This window comes from Gallus gallus, chromosome 2, assembly GCF_016699485.2.
Source record: "Gallus gallus isolate bGalGal1 chromosome 2, bGalGal1.mat.broiler.GRCg7b, whole genome shotgun sequence".
Lineage (NCBI taxonomy): Eukaryota > Metazoa > Chordata > Aves > Galliformes > Phasianidae > Gallus > Gallus gallus.
The window spans coordinates 125,862,545-125,883,885 of record NC_052533.1 but is presented as its reverse complement, the minus strand read 5'-3'; the positions used below and the strand labels follow the sequence as shown (position 1 = coordinate 125,883,885).

Genomic DNA, 21,341 nt, shown 5'->3' with positions numbered 1-21,341 from the left:
CCCACGTTTCTTGAATAAAGTCTCTAAATCTTTACATCAGGCATTTGTTTCACTGACTTCTGTACATAAGAATTCTACTCTTTCTCTCCCTTGTGGCATTATAGTCAATATGAATCCTCTAACCTACTGAAAAGTCAGCATGTAAAGAATCAGGATGTAATGGATGCGCATCATTCTTTGGAGATCATATCTAGTAATGATACTAAACATAAGTTGACTGCACATTTCAGGATCTTCTCTTGTAATCAATAATAAATTCCTGCTACTTTGCATGGCAGGAGTACCAAGCCTAAAATAATCATTTCTCTTCCCATCTCCCTCTACATCATGTAATGACTTGGCAAGGGAAAGCTCAGATTAATATAGGTAGCTCCACAAAATACTGAGATATAAGTACCCCAGCAAAGAATTAAAATAGAAGTGCAGAAATTCATACTTACTTTATCCATGTCATAAGTTCTACTGTATCAGGATCATAGAATTCTTGTAGCTCTGAAAGCTCTGTCATTATCCTAGGGAAAAACTGATGGAAATGTTATTTGGTTACAACTACGCCAGACTAAAGGCACAACTTACTATGGGACAGCCATAGTGGGTAAGGTATCTGGAAACAGGAACCTGCTTTTAGTTGAGGAGATCCCACCCCCATTACTGGTTTGCAGTCAGACAAATTAGGGTAGCACAAGAACAGCTGTCCTATGTTAATATGAGAGCTGTAGCACATAGAAGCTGTTATATGTATACCTGCACCATCCCAGAAACAGGAAGAGAGAGAGAAGAAACACCACTGCCACCCCCAAAGAGAACCAGCTTCATTGATCACTCAGAGCCCTTAGAAAAATGTAGTTGATGAGGGACTACACCTGGCTGAGACAGAAGGCAGCCCAGCAGAAAGATGCTGACCTGTACACTCATCTCTTTAAAGCCAGAGTAACAGAGTACAAGTCTCGGGGCATTTGCGCTACCCTCATCCTATTAATCAAACTTTCCAAGCTCAGGTGTGAGTTGAGAACCCAGAGAGCAAATGTTCACTACTGCTTAAAAGCAGAAGTGGGATTTCCAAGGGATGAAGCCCTCTAGAGTCCAAATCCCCACACTGCTATTATTAACAAATAACCTGTAAATGAATTCTTTCGTCAACTAAGTTTTCTCTACTGTAACTGACTGCATAACTTTGAGCACCTTTAGCTTTTTTCCCCCCCTCAGGAAAATTATCTGTTACTCTGGTAGAAGCATATAACGAGTCGGATTATGCTGCAAGCAAATTATCTATTAAAGACAGGCATTATCAAATTTGTTAAAGAACAGCTAGTGAAGATTGACTTTTATATTTCAATGCCTTGTAAAAAAATACTTAAATTCTTATAAAGCCATTCAGAATAACTCTTCCGAATCTGTCAGTACAGCAGAGAGTTAAGGGATACACTTTCTATTTTTTTCAAACTTGCAGAAATTTAAAAAATAATTTTCCAAATATTCTTCTCCCTGTGTGCCAGTCTGTCAAGCAATGTGACTAGAAGTGAAGAACCAAATACTTCATTTAAACAAGGAAACATCTGTAGGTTTTTCTTCCCTGTATTGGTGTAAGGATTTGACTCCGTTATAATTTGGCAGCTTTTCAAATACGTTATTTGCCTATGACCTTCCATAACTCTACTTCCCTGTAACCTCTCACTAAAAAGAAGATAGACACACAGCATACTTTTCAGTATTCCAAGTGTTTATTTGGCAATATTTCCTTTGTTGAGTCAGTTCACATATTCAAAGCGTGAAAGCTGAATATAATAATGTCTTCATTTAAATTCAAATGCCTCTTAATTACAGTAAGTCATTGTTACCAAACTGAATTGGTACATACCTCATACTGGAAAATTTAAACAGTTTTGTTTAAAAACAGAACAAAGTTTAAAAAAAAAAAAAAGCCAGCACATTTTCAGAGGATGCCAGCTTTTATTTCACCTTGACATTATATTTGCTCAGTGTTTTGACTCATATGCTGCCTAAAGACAAAACAAAACACAGAACAGTATGTTTCTTACCTCTTTCCACAAGCTGAATCCAATTATTGTGGGAACTGCCATACTCAGAATGAGAGCCTAGAAAACAGATGTTAGAAGAAAAGGATTATGGATTGTTCTCCATTCTCCAACCTCAAATATGCTGATGCTGTTTGTGTAGCAGTAGGTTACATTTATGCCTGAAACCTTAAGAGTGACTGCAGGTGAATCACTGCAATTTTCTACCAGGAAAAAGCTTTCTGCAAAAAAACCTGTCTAACTTAGCACTGAGTAACTGATTTGACCCATGCTATATTTACTACCAATATTAGGGACTCTTAATTACTGCTCATCTAAGAATGAATCAATGCGCACATGAAGTATGGACAAAAGAAAAGTAAATACCTCTCAGATACAAATGCAATGCAATAATTTGAAAAATGAAGGAAAAAAAAAAGTATGAAACAAGCATTTCAAACCTCTGATCTTAGTGATGCTTTCATTCAGACTGACAATAGAGACAGGCAAAAACCAGAAATTCATTCTCCAGCACACCACCATTCTAGCTGGTATCCCTTCCACTTTGCATAAGGAGACCAGCTCACAGAGTACACAAAACACTTGGTAAAGAGCATACACAAGGCATTCTCTTGGTAATAATCTGCTAACACATCTACTATACGAAAAAACAGGTCTATATAGCAGAAAGCGTGCAGTACATAAAGCAGCACGTTTAATACGTATGTGAATATATTTTTACTTTCTTACTGTAAGGACGCTGACAACATTTATGATACAACATTAAATGGCATTTGCATAAGTGCCATACATGACTTTGTTTAAGTTTTAAATGTTTATTCTTCTAATTATCTTGAAATTAGGGTAGAGTAACACCCCATCCTCATTTCATTAATAGAACAAATGCAGAAAGCTGCCCAAAGCAACTCTCATCGCATTACGAATAAAGCTAGGGTTAGAAGTGGAGGAGTTGTTTGCACTACAGCACAAACTCATCTTTAGTCACAGCACTTCTCTGAAATGGCTACACCAGAACACATGTTACACAAAGTAACTGCAGCTACTATTTCTTAGTAAATTGTTTTACTCCCGTTGCTTAAATACACCTAACTACCACATTTTAGTCAAATTTCCTAGTGAAATAAGGCTTATGTCAATGCTTGTCTGCATGCCTGTACTTTTTCTTGTGCACTTTTTCTACAGAACATTTGACCTTCTTGGCCAGCCTCAACTAAATACAACAGAGGTCTCAAAGATCTATTAAAATAAATTAAATATGTCTGAGAGATAAAGATTGTTCTGCTCGTCATGAGGAAAAGGCTCTGCTTTATCACCAGATACCAGAGAACACGGGAAAACATGCTGTTAGGAATGCAAGACAAGAAAAAGTAGAGTATGTAAGATCTACTGCTCACAGAACTACATGTTCTTTTAGTGGGTTTTTCTTTAAGTCTTAAGTAATTGTTGTTGGAAAAGTGATATGACAGTGAGCTGTAATTTCCAAGACATCAGTGACAGCAGCTCACCAGCAGTATTGGATGCACAGCTTTCAGTCGCAGCCACTTGAAGAGCGTCATCCAAAGCTCAGGAGAACACACACCAAATGCAGCGAGCATGCAAACATATGGAGTCCACAGATATTTCATTCTGAAAAATATTGCAAGAACTTGGTTGGCATTTTGCACATGTTGTTGTGTTTAGGCTACTTATAAAAAAAAAAAAAAAGATTTATTTATTTTTTTCAAGCAAGTCTGCATATGCAAGCAATCTGAGATCTAATTTGATGGCATCGGAGGGCAAACCAAGGAAATCTCAAGCAGAAGAGCAGGCACCTGATTGTTTGCTGTAAGATGTAGAGGCATGATCCCAGGTCAAAGATAACAAAATCCTTCACAGATTTCAGGGGAGGATGAAAGAAAAAACAAACGAGACTAGTAAAGTAACTTGGCTCTTAAAGTTTTCCAGCTAGACAAGGACTAAAAGCAGCTATTCAGCAAAGTAGTACAGACACTGTATTATAAGGGATTTCCTGAAGAAAGGAAAGGTAAATATTTAATAAACAATTTACTATTTGCTGGTTTTGTCTGCCTCTTGAGGATAGTTGAGTCAAGACAGCTATTGGCAACACAACAGTTTGCTCACTTTAATAGTTTATGCATATTCAGATATTAGGATGATAAATATAAATGTATAAACATGACTGCCACTTTCCAGCTGAGAGCTATACTGGAACAAAAAGGTTATCCAAACATAAGGTCCTGTAGCTTTAAGAACTAATACTCCACACTATTTTTGATAATTGTTTCACTGTTCCTTAACATGTCAGGCAAAGGTACATTCAGTGCTTATCTACATACAATAGGATGGTTGACAAATCTTCCACACATTGAAGAACATTTAAGAACACACACTGTCCATCCAAACACTACACAAGATCTCACAAGAACACAATATTCAAAGAATGAAAGAGCACTTCTATGCTTAAATACCACAAGGAGAGAGATTCAATTTTCTCTAATTAATTTCTTGGATTTTGGCTGCATTAAAGCTTACAAAATGCATCGAAGAGACCAAGCATGATTCATCATACTCCTCTATCCAATTCATAGTGAAAATTCTCTTTGCTACCTCCCCTACCAACTAGTACCACTGTATGCCAAACACATTTCTGAAAAGACTTTTGAGTTGTAGATACATTTGAAAGGGGTAAATAGCCTATCACATCCAGTTAGGAAATCGCTGTTGCTTTCAAAAGAGATACATCAAAACAAGACTTACCCTTCCAAACACATCGCTAGAGAACCAAGTAAAATTGTGTGAATTACATGATAAACTATTTCTGGCCTCTCTCCAATTCGACCATCCTCAAGTTTAACTGTCTCTTTCAGTGGTTCACCACTGCAGTTGGAGAAAATGAGACATCACTTAATTCAGACATTATCTCAGGCAAAGGTGTCAATAAAAATACTTTTATGACCATTAGGTAAGCAGTACACTGAGATCATTCTGTGTCATATCATATACTATTGTTTGCACTGCTTATTTGTTTTTTGATCTTTGTCAGTGATCTATAGGTACCTGCTGTCCCTTGTATTAGACTGCAACCTTTTTGGAGCAACGGTTGTGAAGTAATACAATAGGATCACCATCTGTGACCGTAAATTCTATCTGTGGTGCTTCAGTAACAAGAGTCAATCTAATTCAAGAGCACACATACTCCACAAACATTTAGATGAAGCACTCTGCACATGCATTCTAAGTTCTTTCATGTCATTAAGTTGCTGAAAAATTATGGAACCCATATACCATATACGCACCATTTTATCACAAAATAAGACTACAAAACCAGTTTTTAGTCACAGTACTAGAACTTCCAGGAATAAATTGCAAATAAAAAAACAATCACAACCAAAATCTTACAATGAATGTTTTTTCTGCAAGCAAAATAGATAGAGAGGCATGTGAAATACATTTTATTCTATCATTAAGCGATACCAGATACAAAGTTGTAATAAGCAATTAACTGCTTCAAAATCAGAAAGCTTTTCCTCTGAGGAGAGTGAAAGTTTATTTTAAACTCTTCTTAGGAACCCATGGGATATAATGAAGTTACTGCTCCTCACAAAGCAGTACATAGCTAAGAGAGCCGCTAGCAAAGATCAGAAGAGTCTGCTTTCTTGTTTTGAATTTATCATTGCACCTCCAACGTGACATACATTTTCACTTACACCAGTATAATCTGTATCTATTGAAAGTCTTAGTCCTTGAGAAAAGAAAAAAAAGCTATTGACTTTTGCTGCAGGAAAGTGAGAAATTTGCCCTAATACCTGAGCAGTTATACCATTTATCTCCTACCAGGGAGATGTAATTTCCCAACCATTCAGTTTGCAGGATAAATTATGCTAGGATCTACACAGCCTTGCATTCTGAGTCTGCATGCGGACAGCTCCACTACCCCCTCCCTCAAGGGAACTGTAAATCACTGTGAAACTACAAATAATTGAGTCTGTGCTACTTCAGCTCTCGTCCAAGCAGCAAAGAGTTATGAACTCGATCACAGTAAACATAATAAATAAATAAATAACATGGAAGCATTACAATTGGAAATCCTCTCAACTCCACCCTTCTCATTCTTCCCAGTATGAAAACTTGAAAAAAAAAAAAAACACCCACAAAACCAAAAAAAGAAAGAAAAAAAAAAAGAGAGAGAGAAATCCTCCAGCAACAATCCAGTGACTCTGCTGTTGGAAAGGGAAAGCAGACAAAATATCTTTCTCACAATGGTAAGAGACATAAACATGTGACAAAATTGAAAGCCAGATCTCTGCAGGAATTTCCCTCTTGGAAAACAAAACAAAACAAGCAAGTAAAACCAAAGACAATTCCATATCCTCACTAGAGGGATGCTCAGGAAGCTCCTCACTACAAAACTTTCTGCAAAAGCCTTAGGGCTTTCTACTGCTGTCCACAGCCTTGTAAGCTCAATGGTGCAACAGGTCCTCACTTAGGCTGAGGCCTCAGCCAGTTACACAATTGGCCATTCACTTCTATATCTAAGAAGCTCTTATCTCTAACCTCCTATATTCCAATAAAAATAAGTTACTTACCAAATTCTCCTAAAAACGACCTGAGTTACAGAAAAAAGGCAGATAATTAATACTAAAATATAGAAAGGCAACAGCGATGACTGTGTTAGCCGCAAAAAAAAGTCTTGGGAGGGTGCCTGAAGAGATTCTTGACAAAGGAGCCAATTCATTGTAAAATTCCTAGTAAGGCAAAAACATCCCGTTAAAAACCAATAACAATGCCACATAGATTAGGAAGAGAAAAAAATAGTACACAACCAAGCACATTTTCATCTACTCATGTCATAGGAAACTATTTGAAATTCATCTTTGAAAAGTGATATTCTATAATTTGAAACTGCTTTACAAGTACTCTTTATAGTAACTGTCAAAAGCTTATCTTTCAAAAAAAAAAGTCTGTGATCTGAAGAGGCCAGACTATGACTCTTCTATGTCACAAAAATCCAGCCTCCTGTATAACTCTGTTATGTGGATCACAAAGAACTTTCTTGTTACAGTGGATTAAGATTCTAGAGATACTGATGCAAGAAGGTATGCTTGTCCTCATTCCAAAGGGAAAGTGGTCATCTGAGATCACACACGAGCCCAAAGCATCGCCAAGACTGGAATCCACAATGCTGAAATTCTAATTCTGTAGCTGACCCAACTTGATCACTCCTCTTTCTCAGTTAATGAGGAAACAGACTCTATTACTCTGCCAAGAAGTACTATTAATGCATATTCTCAACTGGAATTGATGTGGCACATCATGGAATGAAAGCATTCTTGTCTTTATTCTCTTTTGCTTTCCTCCCCCTTTTCTTCTACCCTCAAGTGAAGACTAGAGAACTCTACCACTTTCAGTTAGACAGAACCAGTTTTAGGATTAACAGCTGAGCATGTTCAAAGCCTTAAAAGACAAATCTTGAAGTTTTTATGCTGAAAACCACAATTCCAGCATTTAGTTACACAACTTTCCAGGGGTAGTTGCATCCAGTTTGTTTCAATCACCACCTTCAATGCAGGGTTGCACAGCCTGGAAAGTAACATGTAGCAAGTTGCTGGGGAAATAAACACATCCGTAATACCTGGTAGCTGAAATAACCAAAATCCTGACCGGAAGCAGTCTTGAATTTTTGTTCAAAACACTTAAGAACATGCATGTATGTGTGTTAAACAGTGCATCTTAGTTAAACTCTTAACATCTTGTCTTCCAAAAACCCCACATTTTCGGTTGTGTAACGTCATTTTCCAACTCTTCTCCTGAAATGACGTGGAGTAGTTTTGTAAGAGACAGATGTAGCTTACAGGAGAGAGCATCAACTCCTGAACACAACTGCAATTGCTGGTTTGGTTCCAGGAGCTGTTTCTAGTCCTTACCAACATTACACTTGAAGTTTTCCAGAAAATCTGTATCCGTCATTTCTTCTTCTCACAGACTAACATTCAACTCTTTTACAGATGTGAACAGTTTTTCTTAGAACCACAACAATTTCCTCTGACTTTTAAGTTGTCCCTTGTCTTAACTTCTTCTAAAACAAACGGGGTGTTTCAGGTGGTTATTCTTAGAAAACTAAAAAATAAACATCAGTGTTTTGAGGTGGTAGTTAAGTACTCCCTTCAGAGCCCTGTTTTCCAGCCACGAGAAGTTAGGACCACTACCCTAACCATATTATCTCTGCTTCCAAGTCTCATTAGAAACATTAGGTGGGGTACAAAACGTTTTTGCTCTTCAACATAAAGCAGAAACCTATGTAAAGCTTTCAGCCCCAGGGGATGAAAAATACTGAAGTGCCTCAGAAACCTGCAGACCTTAAGTAAATTCTATATATGCATCTCTTAAAACTCGTTTGTAAAACCAAGCGGAAAAGGTAAAGTTTATCTAATTCCTCTATAAATACAGACAAGCCACTGAAATTTTATATTTCTCAGAGTAGTTTCAGAAGTTTGAATATCTTATAAGGTGTAAAAAAAAATAAACTTACTTAGTCGTGTTTAAGCCAAGTTTTATCTCAAGAAACTTCAGCAAATGCTCATTTTCTTTATGAGGAACAAACATCTGAAAATTAATTTAGCAGAGAAAAAGTCTTATCAAGTGTTGGAAGCAGCTTTCACTACTCACTTCATTCAGGTTACAGAATGGCAGGGAAAAATCAGTTATTCGAGATTTAGTTAGAATGAATAAATTAAATTAAGTGTGTCAATTAAGGTATCAATATAGTACTGTACATCTTCACTTACATTAATCTATCTTTAGGGTTTCCTAGAGACCATTATACACTGCATTTCATACATGTACCCCAAAGAGAGGGCAAATGAAAGCTGTCAAGAAGATGTTGGAAGGTTACTGAGTAATGTGAAAAGGATCACGGAAAACGGACATACATTTACTCCTGAGCAAGCCAAAGAACACTGTGTTTGTCTCCACTAAACAACAGAACTGCAGCTTAGCAAAAGTTACGAGCATTTCTAATCTTCACATAAATTACTTGAGCTGCCGAAGTTCTGTGTACTGTTTATGTAATTTAAGTCATACTTTTCAAGATCGGGTTTTATATTCCTGGAGATACAGCAAAGCTGGCTAATCTGAATGGTACAAGAAAACATCAGGTTTGAGCATTCTCTCAAAATTTTTTAGGGTTCACCATGTTCTGAATTTATAAGTTGACACTGTTTATTAATACAACCAAAGTGAGCTTGAGACATAAGGAAAAAGCACTAATTATGTAAAAGGCAAGGGCAGGTAAGAGGGAGTTACTAATCAAAATGCAAGACCAGGTTAAAATCCCATTGAAAATTATAACCTACCCTAAGACTACTAGCTCTTTTCCATGCACAAAAATACTGATTTAATATTCAACCCAATTGGTAGGTGATCCAAGTTATAACAAAAACCACATTTATAAAATAGCTATTGGGTCATTTAAAGAATATTGAGGCTTTAATCTCAATCCAAAAAGCTCCAAACCCCGAACGAAAAACAGCTGCTTGAGTTGTTAGATAAAATATCTTTAGAGAAATATATAAATACAAAATTACTCAGTCTTCAGTATTTCAATTTGCTATGAATTAAGCTATTACCTCTCAGATCAGTATCACAGAATCACAGAATGGTTTGGGTTGGAAGGGACCTTTAAGGTCATGTAGTTCCAACCCCCTGCTATAGCCAGGAATATCTCCTCCTAGACCAGGTTGCTCACAGCCCCATCCAGCCTGGCCTTGAACGCTCCCAAGCATGTATGATAAGCAGTGCTTCAAAAAACATTTCCAAGATATAACCCTTGCTTTCCATTTAGATTATAACAATTAAAATAACTTTGTACAGCAGAATCTTACCTTTAGTAACAAGTTTAGTGTCAGTGTTACTGTAAGTACCAAATAAATGTACATAATTTTCAGCAATCTTGACATAAATGTACCTTTCTTCACATTCATCTGCAAAAACAGTTTAAGAATGCCGTATTACTCGGAGTTCAGTTAAAGTAATAAAAACTACATTCAGAGATAGAGGAGAGTCTCGTTACCTGAAGGTATTTAGAGAGCATTAAAGCTGCTACCAGACTCAGTAATGGTGACACTAGTAAGGCCGAATTTTCAAACTGCAATAAATACCCCAGGAAGAGAGAAAACATGTAGATTTTGTACACTTCATGCACCTGTCAACAAGAAAAGATAAGATTACAATGGATACACATTCTGCTTCCTAGAGCAGTAGACAGTTCACTGCATTTCCTTGCTAATCAGGAGATTAATGGATGCATTTCAATCCTCCAGCTCAGGAGGCTAGCAGGGTACCATCTGGCTATCAAAAGTATTTCGTATCAAAACGACCCTGGTCAGCCTCAGTAACTAGCACACCACTGCTCCACAGGAAATATGAAAAATACCAGAAGTAGTGGTCATATTTTACAAGGGCTCTTTATTCTGTAGCACTGTGCTGTAGCAGTAACCACAATGTAACAGCATGAAAACACACAATTTGGGTGAAGGAGCTGACTACTGTCAACACGTCCTTTACCTATCCTCACAAGAACTTGTTCATTTAACCTAAGGAATACACATTCGGCTACTGACACTCACTTTGTTATTTACTAATTAATCAGCAGATCTTATAAATTCTAAAACTTGATTCTTTAGAACAAGTTTAAAGGTACTGCATTCTCCCAGTGGTCAGGACACGCGCTTCAGCTGGACCCAGGCTGTGAGACATTCAAGTCATCGCCCAGTGAATGCTCTTTGGAGCAGTATGAGGCTGTATTTCAGTCTTCAGCTACAGGCAGGCTGATGAGTTCTAATACCTTCTCTGACTGTGCCAGGGCAAAACTGTCAAGCAGAAAAAGAGACACGGCCTGGACAAACAGGAGGTAATGACTGTACTCCCACATCATCATGAAGGTGTATGTTGAAGCACTCACCAAAAGGTAACAAAATTTCTAGAGGGAGAAAGAAAGAGAGAAAAAAAACCACTTTAATTTGATACCTATGGATCTCTGTCACAAAGCACGTGAGAGGTCATTAAACCAGAAATTACAGAAATTCACTATTTTAGGAAATAATTAAGATACAGAATTCAGATGTATTTAACACCTCAGACAGAAAAAAAAAAATTCATTACTGAAACATTCAAAAACATTCAAAGCCAGTCGGAAGAAACGCCTTTGTCAGAGAGAGGAAGCTACCACCATCTTCTCCCAGCAACAGGAAAAACAACAGAATAGCTTACACATTGAGAAAAATTTGGCATCTGTTCGTCTTAAAAAGGCAGCACACAGCTGATTACCACACTGTTCTCTCTTAACCCGCGTTGGGGCATAACAGGGCAGGGCACTTTTGCTTAGCAAAACCCACACATGCCTACTTGAAATCCAAGTGGCTGTTTGGAAAGAACAAACAAAACATCTGTTTTCTGCAGGTAACTACTCTAGAGCACAGTTCTATCACCAATTCTTTATTAAGAAATTAATTTTCCTTTACCTCTGCAGAACAATTTAGGTTTTTTTTTAAATAGCCTGTGAGAGCTGCTACTTGACATGCAAAATATGGCAAAGCCCAATTTTCCCTTGATGGTATGGAGTAATCAATTCTTGTTGTATCTGTCCTAGAATAAAGTACAGACAAACAAAATTATTAAAGATTTATGGAACAAAAATATCAAGGAAAGCCTAAATGTTACTTTTAGTTAGCACTGTGGCCTTGCAAGCAAGCTATTCCTGTAATAGGTTCGAAGTAACACTAATAAAGCTTTGCTGCTGATACAGGTCACAAATCAGCACAGAAGGTCCAATCTTCACTCGCTTATTAAGCACAACTCCTAATGAGGTGGCATTTACAGGACTGAAGCCAAGAAGCAGGGCCTCCCGCCATTTCTGCCCACACCTCCACAGAAGATGTCACACTGTCCCCATTAGGGACATGACAGCAGCTTTTCGTGTTACCACGAATATCAGCTGAGAGAAAAGAGCTCCTCCAGTTCTCACACAAGATGTTTTAGGAGTGGATTAGGCAGCAGAGCACAACATACTTAGAATCCAAAGCAGTGCAGCACCAGCAGACACTTTGTCTACAGGGAAAACTCTGCCCAGCAAAACAAGAGATTAAAGATGGATGAGGAACATGGGACAGAACAGCAGCAGGGTCTTCTCGTGGGATGACCTGACAGTATCTGCACAACTAGAGCTGTAGGAGAAAGTTACACAGAGTGCTACAGTGACTCAGAAGGACAAGCGACACTTTCAAATGTGATCAAAGGCACTGGTTTCAGAGGTACATAGTCTTCTTGTGTCTACTATGCTTTTAAAAAGGAGCCTCGAGCTCCTTCATCATTTAGATATTTGAAAGCGTCACCTTTCATTTTTACTTCTGAAGTATCTCACAGAGGTGTACTTAGAGCTTTAAACTACTGGATCTTTCAATTGGTTAAGTGCTTAATATTCCTTGCTGTTGAAAAAAAAAGACAGATTTATTCACCATTTTTTCCTACTTTGCACTGCTCACATCAGGTTGGTGAACAGTATTTTTATCTATTAATCATAGATTCGGTCATAATGACTTCACACTCCAAAAAGATGCAAAGACGCTTCTCAACAGTTCAGCTTTAAAGCTACATCTCTAATACTTTGCTTGCTCTTATTTTTTAAAGGGCCTCAACATTTTTCAGAATTAATAAGTGCTGGAGTCAAGGCTGAATGTGGCTCTGGGCAGCCTGGTCTGGGGGTTGGTGACCCTGCCCATGGCAGGGGGGTTGAAACTAGATAATCTTTGAGGTCCTTTTCAACCCAGGCCATTCTGTGATTCTATTATAAGTGCTCTCAAGCTCACAGAAAGTCCCAGAGCTATCTGGTGACAAAGCAGGAACCAGAACACAACTGTTGTCATTGCCTAAATAAGGTTCCCTATCACTGTGGTGCTTCATAAAAGGAAGAGATACTTTCATGCAAACAAAACATTATAAGATGAAAAAAATCTTGAGGTCAGAATCATTTAAGAGGATTCCACGTTGCACAAAGAAAAGCTACAAAAAAAGCAGATAAAATAAAACAATCAAAGTCTTTTTACAGAAAAAAATGTGCTTGGTCATTTCCTTCAAAGCAACAAAATAATGGTCACAATGTTCAGAGCTGGCCACAGACAATAACTCTGTTTTCATCAACTTCAGAAATTTGTTTTCATTCTTCATCAGAACAAAACCAAAACCTTCTGATGAATGTTCTTGCAAAATGGAACTGTGTGAAAATATTCATGTATTCACACATGCTCATCAACTCAGGCCAATTGTCAGCGTGGCTGGTTTGGACAGCAGAAGGCCCTTCCATTAATAAAAGCATCAGCAGAATCAGTGCATCTGTGGGGAACATTCTGTATTCAGTACAAGGGCTTGCTCTCATAATGAGAACACCACGTTTAATAGAAAGCATTTTATTCCACATTTTATTTTCAAATGCCTTATTAAGAAACTAGATTGTATAAAGATGTTTCTCTTACCTGTTAATAATGAACCACGCTACAGTCAGCATTCCTGCCAGCCAAGTCCCACTCATAACCCAACTGGTTACAAACAATGCAGTCACATAAATTCCCTGCAGTCCAAAAACTATACCAATGTAGAAATACACTGGTTCAATAACTTCCTGAAATTACAAATAAAAATGAAGAGACATAGCAGCAACTGAGCTGAAGCTGGAAATTATTGCTATTTACTGCTTGCATACTGCCAACAGCGTGCTAGATGCTTTACAAACAGGTGAGAGACAGCTTCTATTCTAGAAAAGAATCAAGCATGCTTTTACTGGGGCTCAGGAGGACAAAGCAATGTCTACTGAAAGCACACTCAGAACTCAGCTTGCTACTGCTACTGCTATGACTTTTGCATGTGCTCCAACACTGTATGTCAGACTTGGAAAAAAAAACAAAACCATACTGCAGTGAGATAGAAGTTTATAGGACTACTGAAAGAAATCATGCAGGAGAAGAACTCTGAAAAGTAAAGATGTGGCAAAAATGGTTCTAAATACAGGAGAGTACATACATACATACATATATATATATATATATATGAAAAAAACAAAGAGATAAATGATAAATGAGAAAGTATAAAGCAGAACACAAGTATGCAGCATAAGCAGAACAAAGCCCATGTGGAGCAGAGAAAGACAATAGGTGCATATACAAAAATGTATTTCCCTTTTACCCACACTGAATGGATAGAGACAGATACCACTGTAACAAATGTCAGTATTCTGAAGGATCTAACTTTTTATTTTGAATGACAAGCACAGTTACTCTCAACATTTCTAAGTGGTTTGTAAAAGCAAAGAAATTTCAGACAGAAAAGTATAGTGCATATAAACCCTCCCCAAAATCCTACCCCAAATGCCAATGAGAACTGAGGAGAACATGGACTTGGTGGTAGCCTTAGCTCAATTCATTCAGCAAAAACTGCACGTATTTACTGTATGCAGCAGAGCAAGGCACACGTGCACACACTGAAAGCAGAGAAAGCAGGAGAAATGCACATACTTCACTACCAGATGCTTGATATAACACACTGGCAATCAACTCAGGGTACAAGGTCATCTGCTGGACTGCATTTATCGTCTTCATTGATACTGTCTTATTGTTGTGTGTCAACTCATAAACACCTACAGACAAAAGAAAATATGTTATTCTTGGAATCACTTACTATTGCTGTTCTTGAAAGGGTGCATGTATATTCAAAGGTAGAGGGAAACAGATTTGACCACTGAAGCTACTGACTGATTTAACATTTCTAATTTTGAAAGGAAGAAGAAATTATTGTTTTAGATGTCAGTACATCCTATGGATACTGCAATTAAATTACTACTGTTTTTTGAACTAGTCTTTAAGAAGAAGGTCCCCCCCCCCAAAAAAGCATAGTCTTTTCAGAAACAACACACTCATGCAGTCCTGGAACAAGCCACCTATAGGTCACCTTCACGGGAGGTTCTTCAGAAGTGACATAAAGATCTATGAGGGATGAGCAGGATGCATTAAACCTGCATACACAAAGAGGTCAGATATGATGGCCTCCTCAGCCCTGCATTTCTGAGACTTCCACGAATCTCTCAACACAATACACCTCTGCATGGGATTGAGATAAAGTTGGCATACTTGGAGGATGCATCACTCTCAGAGATATTATAACTAAAACAATAACTTGTCATTACTTAGGACAATGGAGGGAAGGGGAATAATACTCCAACTAGGGAAAAAAAAAAAAAAAAAGGAACAATAACCCCAACAACAATGAAACAGCAAAACAAGATTACTGTTTCCAGCTCCAAACATATCCTGGTGTGTGGTCTGCAGCTGCTTCTCTGCAGGCCAACCTTGTTCCTACAGAGCACTAAAAGCCATACTCAGTATTGCCATGACACACCTCTGTAAAGTGTGTGCCTCCAAAATACCAAACAGACATACAAGTTTTGCAGAGCCAGCTGCAGAATGCGCATGAATAAGGCAGTCCATCTGTCCGCAACAGCAGTAAACCTTCCAGAGATAATGAGAAACTAACTACACCGAAGCCCTGTTGTACACTACTGGCACATGCTACACATCAGCTGGGAAACTGCTACCAAAAGGACTATACCTATAAAGTTCAAATGGCTTCAGATTCAGTTTCATAAGAGGATCGAACTAATTCAGTGGCTTAATTCTACAAGGCAGAGCTGCTCGCTCCTTCTTCCCTCCCAGCATTCTCACCTTTCCCCCTGAGGTAACCCTGGTTCTCTTCTCAAGTCACTAAAATAGCAAAAAACTGTTCAAGCTTCTTTTCAATGTTTTAATTTTCCACTGGTTCGAGGATGTGACCCAGCTTACAGATGGGAGCAAGCTCCAAAGCCAGAGCAGGACAGAGAGCTGAAGCACGAAGGGAAGAGACACCACTGCAACCAGCTTCTTCTCCTCCCCTGTGGTTTCTGTCCCCCTTTCTCAACCCTCATCATCATCTATTCATCAGGTTTAAGAACGGTTGGCAGGGACAGCACTGAGCAGATCAACTCTTGACAGAAACTGTTCTATCTTCTGACGGGACGAAACAGGAATTTCCATCCCACATTTCCAAATTCAATAAAAATCATGCTTGCAGGGCTAAAAATCAACTATGCAGCACAGGCAAACCTAACAATAACTATGGGACAATATTGGCATAACATTAATCCCACTCTCCGAAGTTCGGCCAGCGTGCAGTTTTTAGTTAACCTAACAAATTACAAGAGTATTTGTCTCCAAAAGGAGAACAAGACCTTTCAAGGTTAAGAAAATAAACATTTTCTGTACCTCTTTCAAAGGAAGGAGCCTTTAGCAGTTCTTTATAGAATGAGTAATAAATGGCGCTGTCACCCTGAAATGTAATTTCTCGTTCAAGTTCCTAGGAAGAAAAAATACACAGATAAATATTCACCTGCAATCTCTTCTCATAGAAAACCATACATTTTTAGATAGACTGGTTTTGTAATACTACACATGGTTATGACTGCACTGTACATCTCCAAAGTATGCCACAGAAAATTAATCTTCCCAGCTCCTCTGTCAGGTATGTAACGCTCCATAACTTAACAAGCATGCTTGGGATGAGAGCAACTCAAATCCACGTTGTAAGTCAGTAGGAGACCCACAGGATCACTCTGTAGTCAGAGACCTGAATTTCACTTGACTTTCTGTAATTCACTGAACAACAGTTCTTACAGCACACGTCCCTGACGTTTAGCTTATACTAAACATAGTTTATCCCAGTGCATATTTCTTTTCCTCCAAATTTTAGAGAAGTTATTGCAACTAATCAAGATGACGAGGAAAATCAGATAAAAACATGACCACACAGAGCTGCTGTAAGTAGGAGAACCACCAGCTTTTAAAGAGCTGTTTCAAAGACAGAGGCCCGAGTAGAAAGGCACGGGATTCCGAAAGCAAGCAGTTCCGAGCTGGCACGGCTCAGCTTTGATTTCAAGGACACAATTTGGCTTTTGTTTCAGTAGTTTAACTTTTTCTTTACCTGCCTGCTGGAAAACCAGAATTTCCGTTCATGATATGTGGAGAGGTACACAGCATACATCATCCCACTAGTGACTGCCGCAAGACAGCCAAAGAAAAGTTTCGCAAAACGCTGAATTAACATATCTGAAAAGGGACAGTGAAAAAGCTAAAATAGTCCAGAGGACTTAAAAAACAAAGAGCATGCTCTAAGTACGACTTGTTCTGAAGAGCGAGTAAATACACCGGCATCAGAATTATCAGCACAGATACACTGAGAACTGGGTTGTTCCTGTGCCGCAGTTTTCTCTCTTGATTACTGCCACCGCCTCGTGGGCCTTTTGTATGAAGTACCCACACACTGCACTGCAAATTTATCACCCTTCTAACAGGCTTCAATTGTAAAGGAATTTCGAGAACAGAAAACGTATTACACGTAAAGAGAGAAAACTCCAGGCTCCACCCAAAACACTGTAAAATTCTCAAACACATCAACAGAAAAAGGTCTCAGTGCCACATCTAACATCCATATTACATATTCTGTTCCCAATTCAAATGTGAAAAGAAGGAAATAAACTGAATGTTACCCATTTCTTTCAACTGGTCTCTACTTCTGTAGCTCCATCAAGTCAGTACGTGCTTTTAACTTAAAAGCTTTTGGTAGCTTGAGGAGTGTTTGCCTGAAATTACACCTGGTCTTAGTTCTGTGCCTTGAGAAGCTGTAGGTACTCTGTGTGTGTGCCTGTTTCAGTATGGTTATTTCATGCTTTTCGGCTTCTCAACATAAAGATAACTCCAGATGCAATTAAAATACTCATATGGGCTCAAATAGACAACGATCAGATTCATAACATCCTCCCTTCAAGCGAAACAACCCAGGAACAGCACTTTACTCTGCAATACGCAACATGTCATTATTAAAGAATTCTAATGTGAATGCCTGTTTTTCTTGAAACATTCTGAATTGGATTTCTGAATAAGTCTGTTATAAATTACTGCGCTAGAAATACATTCCCATAAAATGTAAAAGAAAAATGAATAAATACAAAAAAAAACCAACAGAACTTGGCTAAAAATTCTGTAGCTTACATTTTGGCGACCTTCCCAGCTTCGAGTTTTCTTTGTGTCTCTCCTCTGGAGCCATTTTGTCAGATTCTGTGCAGTTTTGTTTCCTCCTCTGTCGCAGGTCTGCTGCCCCTGAGGACATTTTGTAGGAAGTTATTGCAACCGTATTCCTAAAACTGCAGCCTGAGAAGCCCATGCGGCAGCAGGTAACAGCCAGTTACTGCTACGGTGCAGCCACACAGCAAATAGGTTTGACAAATACACCCAGCTAAAGCATTTCAGGTGCCCAACTGAAACAGTGTAACAATGCACAGATCCATTTGTATGCTGTTCCTTTGAAAACTCAGTGGGTTTCTCTGGAGGCCATACTCTGGGATTGCCCAGAGCTCAAACTGGAAGGAAAGAGGAAGAGCGGGTAAGTTGGCACTGACAGTGGGACAAACCAATGCCACTTCCATTCAGGTTTAACTGTAATGACACTCCAGAATTCCCATCTCACTGACCTACTGCCCAACAGTGGCTACAGAACTCCAAGCAGTGCTCTCCCCTCTCATACAGCCATTCCACTTTCAGTTGCAGTGTCTGTCTTCCAACCCCCGATAAAGCTGATAATGACTCTGCAGGTATATTCACATCAAAATTGGTCTACTTTTAAACCCCAGCACTTGGATTTGTAAGTTAGAAACAAGACATCAATACAAGCAAACTGTTGAAGTGCTGCCTGCCCATGATAGTGTACCTGCATTTGTGTTCTAGTTATTCTAAGCAGGCCAAGATCTCCATTGTACCACGCTTCATGGAACGAACAGAAAATACCTACCTTCTTCTATCTTAGAAAAACATCAGACAAAACAATGTTGAAGTCATTCAATGTCACATTTACCATGATGTCAAACCAAAACAAAAGACATACTGGCACCTCTTCGTGTGCTGTGCATTAGGTCAGCCAGCAACGCAAGTGCAGTGCGTTGCAATGTGAAGTCACTTGTATTCACACCAGATAACACTGGAGAAAGTATTTAGATCACCAGAACTGGCAGACTGCTTGCAAAGCCAACTGCCTGGCCTTGTCATCCTGGTTACAAGCAGAGCTATGGAGCGAAAACACTGGAGGAAAGTGCATTTCCTTCATCCCTCCAGCACATTAGCGAGGCAAACTGGGAGTGTAAGATGCCTGTAAAGGCCAGGGTTGGCAGCAACAGAAAACTTCTAAAGAAAAAATAAGTTAAAATCCTAATTCTGAAACAGCTACACCTCAGTCAGCAAATAATGCACAGTAGATTCCCCCCCCCCCCCCCAAAAAAAACCCCACAGTTATAACAAAAGGCCTGAGCATGCAATTTCTGTTTCATTTGCAGCTGCCTCTAACAAGAAAAGTGTCGCTTCCATTTCTATGAATCCTTTACACGGGGTGAAATTAAAGTCAAACAAGGTGATGACTAAAAATAATGCAGGAGTCCGAACTGATGACACAGCCTCTGTCTGGGACCTCTCTATTCAGCAAGCAATTTATCATCCAAGATTGCTCTTTAGTTCCCTGCAAGTTCTCAATGCGCTTTTAACTCTTGCCTAGAGAACACACTCCACTTAGCTGTGGGTATCACTTGCAGCCTCCTTGCTCCTGTGTGCCACTCCTGTAATCCAGCTGTCGCCTGCAAAGCGACTGCTGTCTGCAGTTCCTGCTCTGTCATCTAAAGGCAGACTGAGAAGTGGGAAACGTTCAGAGAAGGACCAAAACAACGATCAAAGGGGCGTGAGATGGCCCCCATACAAGGCTCAGTGCGCAAGTTAGGATATTATCGTTGGTCTGCAGAGATGATGGGACAGATAACTGCATACAGCCCTGTTCCTCACATGAGGATACCGGAGCCGGCCTGTGGCAAATCGCGCCCTGAAGGGGTATTCCTACCAGAGAGTGCTTCAAGCACGAAGAGCTCACACGGCCCCACCAGCAGACGGCTGGAGGAGCACAAAGAGCCGAAGGCTTCTAAACACACGGAAATCACCACCAGCTTGGGATGCCCCCGACATGGGGACAGCCGGGAGACGCAGTGGGACAGCGCGGGCTGCGCGTTTCCCCCTTGCGTTTCTCACGGTGCTCACTGTGCTTTTGGCCAGGAAAGCTAAATGTCATCTCAACCCCCAACGAGGGGGACGGCCAGGAGAGATCTGGAGGAAAACGAATGCGGAGCGAGTGAAGAGCTGCAAAACGTAACAACGGGGAAACGGAGGGGATGCGGAGCCGAGCAGCAGCCGCAGCGCAGGCGGACGGAAGGGGCCGCGGTGCTCGCTGAGGGGCGACGCCAGGAGGGCTGAGCGCAGCCCGGCGGCTGCTGCGCGGCGGCGAGGAGGTGGAGGGCCGGGCTCGGCGCAGGGGCAGGCTTCACCTCCTCGCCTCGGCCGCCGCCTCGCAGCGCTGCCTCGGGCCGGCGGGAGAAGGGCACGAGCCGCTACGCCGCGGCCGAGCGCTCCGGCCGGGCCGGCCCCGCGCCGCCCTCCTTCCCCCCCGTCACCCGGAGGCGGCTGGGCCCGCCCCGCGGCGGCGGAGGGGGTCGGGATGGGGGTGACACCCGCGCGGCCGCCCCTCACCTTCCTCCATCCTGCGGCCGCCGCCCGCCGCCGGGGCCCCGCGCCGCTCCGTGCGGGGCGGCGAGGCCGCCCCCCCCGCGTTCCGTCCGCCGCCGCCGCCCCCCTCTCGTCGGCCCCGCGGGCGGGAGCGCTCTCGCATACCACGGCGAGCGGGAGCGCCGCGGCCCCGCACTTCCTGGCGTCGCCGCCGTGCCGCTGCCGGGCGCCTGCCGCGGGGGAACGGTGGCGGCGGGGCGAGGGAGGCGGCGGGGCGCGGCGCGGCGTACCGAGGCGGTACCGAGGCAGGCGGCGCGCTCTGCCCCGCTTCCGGGGGAAGGCTCTGCCCCTCGGGCTTCCCGGCCGCGGAGCTCTATGGAAATAAAAAGGCGGTAGCGCCGCGCTCTGCCGCCTCCGCCTGGTGGCCCGGCTGCAGCCCGGGGACGGTCCTCACAGGGGAGGCTGTGGGGCAGTGGGCCCAGCGCGGCACTGCGGGTTTGTAGCTGCAACGCTGATGTTTGCCATTACGGCCTCCTTTTAGGGGAAGAGGCCTTGTTTGGGTAAAAGGAGGGCAGTGGACGAGCATAGGGACACGGGGAACCCGGCGTCCCAGTTATCAGCGCCCCGGCAAAGGAAGGGCTTG

The 21,341-nt window shown here is 41.0% G+C and overlaps 1 protein-coding gene across 5 annotated transcripts in view; it reads right to left on the bottom strand.

Annotated features, from left to right (window-relative positions):
- Window positions 1-21,019, bottom strand: part of DPY19L4 (dpy-19 like 4 (C. elegans)) — a 29,701-nt gene extending 8,682 nt beyond the window's left edge. For 4 of the 5 annotated variants that reach the window (XM_040695893.2, XM_015282938.4, XM_040695892.2 and 1 more), the window contains exons 1-16: window positions 20,723-21,019; window positions 18,158-18,265; window positions 17,091-17,215; window positions 16,376-16,466; window positions 14,597-14,718; window positions 13,562-13,707; window positions 11,555-11,678; window positions 10,879-11,013; window positions 10,105-10,236; window positions 9,917-10,015; window positions 8,566-8,639; window positions 6,623-6,781; window positions 4,794-4,913; window positions 3,542-3,662; window positions 2,040-2,096; window positions 441-523 (exon numbers count right to left, since the gene is read on the bottom strand). In XM_040695893.2, coding sequence (XP_040551827.1) covers window positions 441-523; window positions 2,040-2,096; window positions 3,542-3,662; window positions 4,794-4,913; window positions 6,623-6,781; window positions 8,566-8,639; window positions 9,917-10,015; window positions 10,105-10,236; window positions 10,879-11,013; window positions 11,555-11,678; window positions 13,562-13,707; window positions 14,597-14,718; window positions 16,376-16,466; window positions 17,091-17,215; window positions 18,158-18,265; window positions 20,723-20,861 — 1,835 coding nt within the window. In that variant the 5' untranslated portion in view covers window positions 20,862-21,019. The remainder of the gene's footprint in view (window positions 1-440; window positions 524-2,039; window positions 2,097-3,541; window positions 3,663-4,793; window positions 4,914-6,622; window positions 6,782-8,565; window positions 8,640-9,916; window positions 10,016-10,104; window positions 10,237-10,878; window positions 11,014-11,554; window positions 11,679-13,561; window positions 13,708-14,596; window positions 14,719-16,375; window positions 16,467-17,090; window positions 17,216-18,157; window positions 18,266-20,722) is intronic. The other variant, XM_040695891.2, reaches the window with a different exon arrangement.
- Window positions 21,020-21,341: the final 322 nt, after the last annotated feature.